This window comes from Glycine soja, chromosome 9, assembly GCF_004193775.1.
Source record: "Glycine soja cultivar W05 chromosome 9, ASM419377v2, whole genome shotgun sequence".
NCBI lineage: Eukaryota > Viridiplantae > Streptophyta > Magnoliopsida > Fabales > Fabaceae > Glycine > Glycine soja.
Window position 1 is genome coordinate 24,504,263 of NC_041010.1, and position 10,205 is coordinate 24,514,467.

Consider the following 10,205-nt stretch of genomic DNA (forward strand, 5'->3'; position numbering starts at 1 on the left):
AAAAATTTAAACCTAAATAGTAACTAAGTTAACTAACCTAAAGTTTAAAACTTTAAACAAAAATAAAAACAAAGTTAAGAAGCTTACTTGGATTGTTGAAAATAAGTGCAAAAAGGAAGGAGAGGTGCAGGCAGTGTCAATTGGAAGCAAGGTGCAGAGTGAATGCAAGGAATGGGGAAGAAAAATGCTTAAAGGAGAGAAATGGTAACTACCTAAGGCAGTTACGCCTCTTTACCTTTTGGCAGTTTCGATCCATTCGCTTAGCACATAGACTTGATAAGCGAGCCTAAGTGATGTTTGAGTTTTGAAAAGCTCATGTGCTTAGCGACTACACTCACTCAGCCCAATTCAAGAAATTTGAAATTCTAGAGAAACTTTTGGGCTTAGCGCAAAGATACATGCTGAGCGAGTTCTACAGATATAAAATGTCTTGCAACTCGTGCTTAGCGGGCATTGGGCCGTGCTTAGCGAAATAAATGCTTCTAAAATGCAGTGAATGGGTCTCGCTTAGCGAGAGGGGCTCGCTTAGCACAATTCTCTTAAAAACAATTCTAGTGAAGTTTTTGCACTTAGCGAGTGTGTGCGCTTAGCCCAATTTGGGAGAATTGAAATCCAGCTAAGTTTTTGGGCTTAGCGTATAGGTACGCTTAGCGGGACCCTTTCAGCCAAAAGACAGGGATCAATGCGCTTAGTGCAAGCCAGAGCTCGCTTAGCGCGTGAAGAAGATGGCACTTAGCATGAATGGTGCGCTTAGCGAGTGGACAACAAAAAAAGTTTTCTAAGTTATTTTTTTGTCCACAACTTCACAAAAGCTTATTAACCCCTTTTTCAATACTAAACATGTTGAATTCATACAATCACAAGCAATCAAACTTAGCTAAATGCAAGAAAAAAAGGAATTAAAAAGGGCTGAGTTGCCTCCCAGTAAGCGCTCGTTTAACATTATTAGCTTGACACATAGTTCTTTCATGGGTCCTATAAGTTGATAATGGTGTTTAGCCTATCAATGCTTCCACCATGGTACGACTTTAGTCTCTGACCATTAACTACCCATGATCTGTCTAGAGTTGATGAATGAGGATCAAACAATTCCACAACCCCATATGGCCTGACCTCTATGATAGTAAATAGTCCTGACCATTTAGATTTGAGCTTGCCCAGAAATAATTCCAGTCTGGAGTTAAACATCAATACTTGTTGTCTCGGTCTGAATTCTTTCTTGAGCAGCTTCTTATCATGGTAGGCCTTTACTTTGTCTTTGTGTAATCTGGTAGACTCATAAGTATTCCATCTCATTTCCTCCAACTCTAACAGCTGTGTTTTTCTTTGTTCTCCTGAAGCAGTCTCATCAAAATTCAAAAATTTCAAAGCTCAATATGCTTTACGCTCTAATTCCATTGGTAAATGACATGATTTGCCGTAAACCATTTGGAATGGAGATAAGCCAATAGGAGTTTTAAAAGCAGTTCTATAGGCCCATAGTGCATCATCCAACTTACTTCTCCAGTCTTTTCTATTTGATGCTATAGTTTTCTCCAAACTTTTATTCAATTCCCTGTTGGAGACTTCTGCTTGACCATTAGTTTGTGAATGATAAGGTGAGGCAACTTTATGTGTAACATGATAATGGCCTAGCACCTTCTGCAGCTGGTTGTTACAAAAATGAGATCCCCCATCACTGATTAGGACTCTGGGCACTTCAAACCGTGCAAATATGTTCTTCTTTAGGAATTTCATCACAGTTTTGGCATCATTCTTAGGTGCATCTACAACTTCTACCCACTTAGAAACATAATCCACAACTACAAGAATATATTCATTGCCCAAGGATGAGGGAAGAGGACCTACAAAATCAATGCCCTAACAGTCAAACACTTCAACTTCCATTATATTCCGCAGAGGCATTTCGTTTCTCCTGGAAATTCCCCCCATTCTCTGACATTGATTGCATTGCAAAACATGCTAGTGAGAATCTTTAAAGAGTGTTGGCCAGAAGAATCCTGATTGCAAGATCTTAGCTGTTGTTTACCATAATGCCCTCCACATGGAGAGTTATGGTAGTGCCATAAAATATTCTTGGCTGCCTCCTTAGTAACACATCTTCTCAAAATGTTATCAGCACCCATCTTGAACAGATGTGGATCATCCCATACATAGAATCGAGCATCGTGAAGAAATTTCTTCCTTTGCTGCCAAGTCAAATCTTTAGGGACAATTCCTGCTGCTTTGAAGTTAGCCAAGTAAGCAAACCAGGGTCTCTCACTCATCATGAATAGGGATTCATCTGGAAATTTATCTCTTATTTCCATCTCTCTCAAAGTTACCTCCTCATTAACCAGTCGTGACAAGTGGTTAGCTACTACATTCTCAGAACCCTTCTTGTCCCGAATCACCAAATCAAACTCTTGAAGTAATAGAATCCATCTGATTAAATGAGGCTTGGAATCAGCTTTATTAAGTAAGTACTTGATTGCTGCATGATCCGTGTAAACTATGACTTTTGATCCTACCAAGTACGATCTAAACTTTTCTAACGCATACACAATTGCCAACATTTCTTTTTCAATGGTAGTGTAATTGATCTGTGCATCATTCAACACTTTACTTGCATAATAAATGGCATGGAAAACTATGCCTTTCCTTTGACCCAATACAACACCAATTGCATAGTAACTTGCATCACACATCAACTCAAATTCTTGACCATAGTCTGGTGCTGTAATCACAGGAGCGGATACTAGTCTCATTTTGAGAATGTTAAATGCTTGCAAGCATTCTTCATCAAATATAAATGCAGTATCCTTGTTAAGCAGATTGTTGAGTGGTTTGGCGATCTTTGAGAAATCTTTGATGAATCGCTGATAGAACCCAGCATGCCTTAGAAAACTCCTTATCCCTTTGACATTTACTGGAGGTGGTAATTTTTCTATCACATCAATCTTTGACATCAATCTTTGCTTTGTCTACTTCTATCCCTTTCATAGAAATTTTATGACCTAGTATGATGCCTTCTTTCACCATAAAATGGCATTTCTCCCAGTTGAGAACCAAATTGGTCTCTTCACACCTTTCCAATACTCTCTCTAGATTAGATAGACAACATTCAAACGAGGATCCAAAAACAGAGAAGTCATTCATAAACACTTCAATACATTTCTCCACCATGTCTGCAAAGATTGCCATCATACATCTCCAAAAAGTTGCAGGAGCATTACAAAGGCCAAAAGGCATTCTCCTGAAAGCAAACACACCAAAAGGACAAGTAAATGCAGTCTTATCCTGATCCTTTGGGTCTACAACAATTTGATTATATCCAAAGTATCCATCTAAAAAGCAATAAAATGATTGTCCTACCAGCCGTTCAAGCATTTGGTCCATGAAGGGAAGTGGGTAATGATCCTTTTTGGTGGCATCATTCAACTTCCGATAATCTATACACATTCTCCACCCAGTGTCCGTTCTTGTTGAAATTAAATCATTCTTCTCATTTCTAACAACTGTCATGCCACCTTTCTTTGGAACTACCTGCATAGGACTAACCCAGGCGCTATCCGAAATTGGATATGTGAGGCCTGCTTCTGACAATTTCAGCATTTCCTTTCTCACCTCCTCCTTCATAATCGGATTCAGTCTTCTTTGTGGTTGTCTCACAGGTTTATAGTCAGCTTCCATGTTGATCTTGTGCATACAATAAAAGGGGCTAATTCCTTTCAAATCCGAAATATGCCACCCAATAACTGCTGTATATTTCTTCAAAATTTCCATCAGCTGAGCTTCCTCTTCCCTTTTTAAAGATTTATTGATAATCACCGGCTTGGTGTTATTCTCTCCTAAGAATACATACTTTAAATGCTCAGGAAGGGTCTTCAATTCCACTTTTGTTTCCTCTACTGGTTTGTCTTTCTTTAACTCTTCAACTTTCATCCTTCTAGGAGAATTCTCTTGCTCACCTTCTAATTCCTTCAAACAACTCTGTACTTCTTTTTCTTCTACTACGGTCAAACATTCAAGGGTGTTGGTCAACACTTTTTCGAGTGGAGTTTGCATAACCATGGCTTTAGCTACCATGTCAATCTCTTGTTCCACCTTATCCATCTTAAAATAGGCCTTATGGTCACTTGGATGCTTCATAGAGTCAAATAAATCAAAAGTGACATTTTGATCATCAACACTCAGCTCCAATTTTCCTTTCCCCATATCTACTACACAACTAGCAGTTGACATGAATTGACACCCAAAGATTAGAGGAATCTCAGCATCTTCCTTAATGTCAATCACAACAAAATCAGCAGGAAAGGTAAGGTGTTTTACTTGAATGAGAACATCCTCAATAACACCATAGGGTCTAGTTATGGAGCGATCAGCTAGTTGTAAAGTCATCCTTGTAGGCATTATCTCCAACTCTCCTAACCTCCTACACATAAAGAGCGGCATCAGATTAATATTGGCTCCCAAATCCATAAGAGCCTTGCCAACAGAAACTTCACCAATTTCACACGGAATAGTTACACTCCCAGGATCTTTGTGCTTAGATGGAAGGATCCTCTGAATTATGGCACTGCAATTTCCTTCCACAATGATGTTTTCACTGTGAATGTACTTATTCTTCTGTGTGAGCATATCTTTTAAAAACTTAGAGTACAGTGGCATTTGTTGAAGAGCTTCTCCAAAGGGCATAGTAATCTCCAATTTCTTGAAGATATCAAGGAAAGGAGCCAGATGTCGTTCCTTGTCTTTCTTTAATGGTACCAATGGATATGGCACCTCCTTCCCTGTGCTTGGACTTGCCTCCTTTCTCTTTTCTCTAGCCAGCTCACTCTTGGTCTTTTTCTTCTCTTCTTCTCATTTTTCATTTTCTTTTTGTTTTTTGTTTTTCTTTCTCCTTTATTTCTTTATCTTTTTCACTTATTGGTGCCTCTCTCAACTGCTTATCCTCTTCTTCTACTTCTTCCTCCACAAGTTCACAAAAGGGTTACACTAGTTCAGGTGCTGGTTCAATTACCAGCTGTTGTTTGTCATCCTCCACCATTTTCTCCTTCTTCTCCTCCTCATCCATGTTTGCCTTCCTTCCTCAGGTCATCACAACCTTGCATTCTTCTTTTGGATTCTGCTTAGTGTTAGCTCCAAAAGTACTAGAAGATTTATCTGCAAGCTATTTGGCCAGCTGCCCTACCTGGACCTCTAGATTTTTTATGGCTGACTCTATGCTCTTATGATTGGACAATGACTCCTGCATAAACTGAGCAAGAGTTTCTTCCAACTTTGTTGTTCTCTCATATATGCCAAGCCCTTGTTGCTGTAGCGGCCTAGTAGATGGTCCACCCTGGTCTTTGTTGAAGTGATTACCAGGGTGAGTTCTCCATTGATTATGCTGTTGGTAAGGTTGGCCATGTTGAAATCTAGAAAATCCACTTGCATTAAAATTTTGTCTATGCTGGTTTCCCATATAATTAACTTCATGAGTTGTTCCTTCAGTGGGAATACACAAGCCTGACTCATGAGCTCCACCACAAAGTGTGCAACCTGCAACCTGCAAAACAGATGAAGGTAAAGGTTGACTAGCATGCAATTGAGTTGGCAGCTTACTTAGTATTTCAGCTAAAGCTTCAAGTTGCTTGAACAACAACTTATTTTGGGCCAACAAAGCATCCTGTGATGAAAGCTCCAATAAACTCTTCTTGGTAGGGATATGAACTCTATCACACAAGATTGTGTGGTCACCGATAGCCATATTTTCAATTAAGTCCATGGCTTCTTCAGGAGTCTTCAACTTAATTTTTCCCCTTGGCCTCCATCATGGAGGTCATTTGGTCCTTCATGGCCTCTATGTCGACCTTCATCTGATCTTGCACTTCCTCTATTTCACTCATGATTTTGGTTTTGGCACATGTTTGGTAGGAGTGTCGTAAGGCGCATTCATTATTTTTGGTTATTGTGTTTACTTTTTGGCTACGATTGCTAAAAAAACAAAATGCAATGAGTAATGCAACAACGAAATAAACATGAATGCATCCTAACGATAAGTTGTCGAAGTATGAACCCACGCAGGAATTTCAACAAAGACATAGGGTTGAATCAAAACTTATTTTCATTAAGAAACAATGTTGTTTATCATGCCCAAAGCCAAAGCATAAATGCAAACGCCTAAACGGTTCCTAATTATGTGTGACATCAACTCGACCATGTGCTTGCAATAATCGAAAAGCCCATGAACTCCCTCGAGAGCTGAGTATATATTTGCCATTGCGTTGGCTCTGGTTAACAGCCTTGGAAGCTCTTGACTCCCATTCACAGTGCAAGCGAATCTATCCATCCATTTCACAACTTCCCCGTGCAATGATTCTATCACCCTCTCTCTTGCTTCCCTTTCCACTTGCAGAGCTGATACCTTCGCATGCTCATCCTCTAGTCTCTACCCATGGCTAGCGGCTAGGTTTAGCTTCTCTTTATACTGGTCAATGATTGTCAACATATTTTCTTTTGTCCTACTCAGCTGTTCAATCAAACTTCTCTTCGACCTTTGACAAGCCTTCAACTTATCCTTTAATAACATACTTTCCACCCTTGACTCGTCCCTTTCGGCCCCATAAAGCCCTTCAAAACTTGTTCCTGCCCCATTCTTCTTTTCGAGCCCTCTTTGTTTCCTACTCTAACGCTTTAGCCGTAGTCATGTTGACATCCCTTAGCTCGTCACACTCTTTCTTTACCCTAGTGACTGTTGTCTTTAGCTTTTCTTTGACCACTCTCATTCTTTCAAGCTCAACTCTCAAGGCTTGCACTTCTTCGCTTTCTTGAGGGACTTCAGCTTCTTCCTGACTTAGACTTTTTAGCTTCGGGAGCCAAGCTATCCCTTGCGTCCTAGCCTTCAACCACTTATAATAGCCGCCGATGACACCATTGTTGCTTCCCCTATGCTCCTTATCTTTTCTTTCCAATGTATTCCACACTTTTTGGATTCTCTAAAGTATTTTTGCATTGCCTTCACTGAAATCCCATGCGACGAAAGGCCCGATGATCCCTTCTGACGGTGCCCCTCTCACAGGGTAGCCTAGTTGTCTTATGGCCAGTATGAGATTATAATTAACACAACCCCTTGTTCCCATCAAGGGGTGTCATACCCTAATTTCGTCTGGGGACACTTATTGTCAACTTGTGGACTTTGGTTGGTCCCTGCAGGACACCTAAACAAGCATCATTGCGTAATCCATAAAGTTTCATAATGTTCTGGAAGGAAAAACAAGCATCGGTGCATAATCCGTAAAGTTCCACAACGTTCTAGGAAAGAAAGCAAGCATCGTTGCATAATCCGTAAAGTTTCACAACATTCTAGAAGGAAAACAAGTATCATCACATAACCCGTAAAGTTTCATGACGTTTCAGAAAGAAATCAACCCAAAAACACGAAAAGGGGGGTCTATTTAGCAAAATAGGGGCTATAAATAGTAATCTGGCCCACTTGGACCTCCCTAGAATATTCTGGAGAAAGGGGTTACTTTAGGTGGAAGCAACCCTGCTCGCCTGGGTGAGCTAGGTGGCGATCACCTCCCCTTTTCTCCTATAAATAGGGGAAGGGGGCTGAATAAAAGGGTCCAGCATTTTATGCACTGTAATTCACTTAAAATTAGTGAGAGAAGAGAAAGAAGAAAAAAAATCCAAGTCGGGGTGTTTCCGTAACGCTTCCGAGACGTTTCTGTGAGAGATTCCGTGGAAATTCTTCGCCATTCTTCGTTCGTTCTTTGTCGTTCTTCGGTCTTCAACCGATAAGTTCTCGAAATTGAATCTTTCAATTCAGTCTATGCACCCTCAGTGGTCCATTCTTTTTTTGTACGCTTTCATTTTCATTTTGCTTACTTTTCGTACCCTTTTTTTTTCATTTTTAATGAGCTTTAACCGATTGTTTCAGTTGTTATCTCTCCTAATAAATGGTAAAATGAATTTCAACCGATCATTTGTGTTGTAATCTCATTTATTCACTGTTAAAGCAAAATCTAACCAATTGTTCAAGTTGTAACCTCGGTTAAATAAAAAAAAGCAAAATAATAATAAAATATTAAAAATATCTTAAAAAAAATAATCAAAAAAATTCAACCAGATGTTTTTCTTTAAAAGTTTCCTTGAATGAATTGACTAATAACCAAAGCGAAACTAAGGCCAAAATCAACTTATAAACCAAGCTTTGTTCGCAAAAATCACTTGAAACCATTTTAAGGTCCAATGCCTTAAACGGTCCCCTTCGCTTTTCATTGGTTAAAATGGACCATTCAAGAGCATAAAATCAACACACCGCATAACCTTACCGCTTTCGAAGAACTACGTAGATCTGAGTTCCTCATCGCAATCGAGGATACGTAAGAGCAAAAGTCCCGCTTTTGTCGACCACCCCTTTTCAAAAAAACAAGAGATCGTTGATGGTCCAAAGCCTTAACGTTTCTCTTCTTTCACAACCAAGAGATCGTTAATAGTCCAACGCCTTAACGTTTCTCCCCTTTTCAAAAACCAAGAGATCGTTAATGGTCCAACACCTTAACGTTTCTCTCCTTTCAAAACCAAGAGATCGTTAAAGGTCCAATGCCTTAAACGACTCTCTCTTCTTTTCAAAAATAAAAAGATCGTTTAAAGGTCTAACGCCTTAAACGAATTTTGCCCGGTTAAAATCAATCTTGCAAAAAAAGATAAAAACAACTTAACCAACATTTAGTTCTCAAAGAACTACATAGGTTTGATTTCCTCATCGCAATTGAGGAATAAGTAGGAGTGAGGGAAACACCCTTGTTGACCACAAAAAGATAAAAAAATTCAAAAGGCCCATAAAAAGCTAAAAAACATAAAAAAGGAAAAATAAAACAAATTGAAGACATGATATTGCAAATTTGATTAAAGGCTATCATCCCTTGTGACGGGCGCGTGGGGTGCTAATACCTTCCCCATACGTAAAAACAACTCCCAAACCTTTCACACTTAAAGTTCGTAGACCACATGTTTTGGTTTTTCTGACGTTTTCCCCAAATAAACTTTGATGGCGACTCCGCGCGTTCTCCGTCCTTGGTAGACGCACCCATGAGCCTTCGCGTTGCCCTCTCGCCGAAGGGTAGGTTGTGACAGTTGGCGACTCCACTACAGATCTATTTTTTGAGAGTTAGGCCTATTAATCTTTTATGTAAAATGTTGTGATTTCCCTCTTGTCGCAACCTACCCTTCGGCGAAGGGCGACGCGAGACTCACGGGTGCGTCTTCCAAGGAAGGAAAATGCGCGGAGTCACCACCAACGTTTATTCCAGGAAAACGTCGGAAAAACCGGAAAAGGCATGGTCTACGAACTTTAAGTGAAAGGTTCGGGAGTTGTATTTACGCACGGGGAAGGTATTAGCACCCCACGCGTCCATCACAAGGGACGACAACCTTTAATCAAGTGAGCAAATATGACTTCAATTTGTTTTATTTTCCCTTTTACATTTTTTATGTCTTTTTATGCCTTTTATATTTTTTATCTTTTTGTGGTCGACAAGGGTTTTCCCTTGCTCCTACGTATTCCTCAATTGTGGTGAGGAAATCAAACCTACGTAGTTCTTCGAGAACTAAACGTTGGTTAAGTTGTTTTTTTATCTTTTTTGCAAGATATATTTTGACTGAACAAATGTCGTTTAAGGCATTGGACCATTAAACGATCTTTTGTTTTTGAAAGGAGAGAAACGTTAAGGCGTTGGACCATTAATGATCACTTGGTTTTGAAAGGAGAGAAACGTTAAGGCGTTGGACCATTAACGATCTCTTGGGGTGGTCGACAAAAGCGGGGCTTTTGCTCCTACGTATCCTCAATTGCAATGAGGAAATCAGACCTACGTAGTTCTTGCAAAAGCGGTAAAGTTACATGTTGATTTTATGCTTTTGAACAGTCCATGTTAACCGATAAAAGCAAAGAGGACCGTTTAAGGCGTTGGACCTTAAAACGGTTTTAAGTGACTTTTGTGGACAAAGCTTGATTTGTGAGTTCATTTTAGCCTTAGTTTCACTTTGGTTATTAGTCAATTAATCCAAGGAAACTTCCAAAGAAAAACGTCCGATTGATTTTTTTTTATTATTTTATTCAAAGATATTTTGATTATTTTATTATTAATTTTCAAGATATTTTTATTATTTTAATATTATTTTGCTTTTTTTTTTGTTTAACCGAGGTTACAGCGTGAACGATCGGTTAGATTTTGTTT

The 10,205-nt window shown here is 39.3% G+C and overlaps 1 protein-coding gene across 1 annotated transcript; it reads right to left on the reverse strand.

Annotated features, from left to right (window-relative positions):
* Positions 1 to 1,371: 1,371 nt before the first annotated feature.
* Positions 1,372 to 2,747, reverse strand: LOC114368281. The gene is made up of 2 exons (XM_028325598.1): positions 2,030 to 2,747; positions 1,372 to 1,844 (listed from the first exon to the last, which is right to left on the reverse strand). Exons 1-2 carry the CDS (start codon positions 2,745 to 2,747, stop codon positions 1,372 to 1,374), a joined length of 1,191 nt encoding a protein of 396 aa, XP_028181399.1.
* Positions 2,748 to 10,205: the final 7,458 nt, after the last annotated feature.

Bases quoted from the DNA above. Each gene is read 5' to 3' on its own strand.
- LOC114368281 (XM_028325598.1), bottom strand. From the start codon at position 2,747: ATGAGACTAGTATCCGCTCCTGTGATTACAGCACCAGACTATGGTCAA. The intron at 1,845-2,029 runs GTAAACAACAGC...TTGATTTTGTAG, and splicing joins TCCATGTGGAGGGCATTATG to GTCCTCTTCCCTCATCCTTG.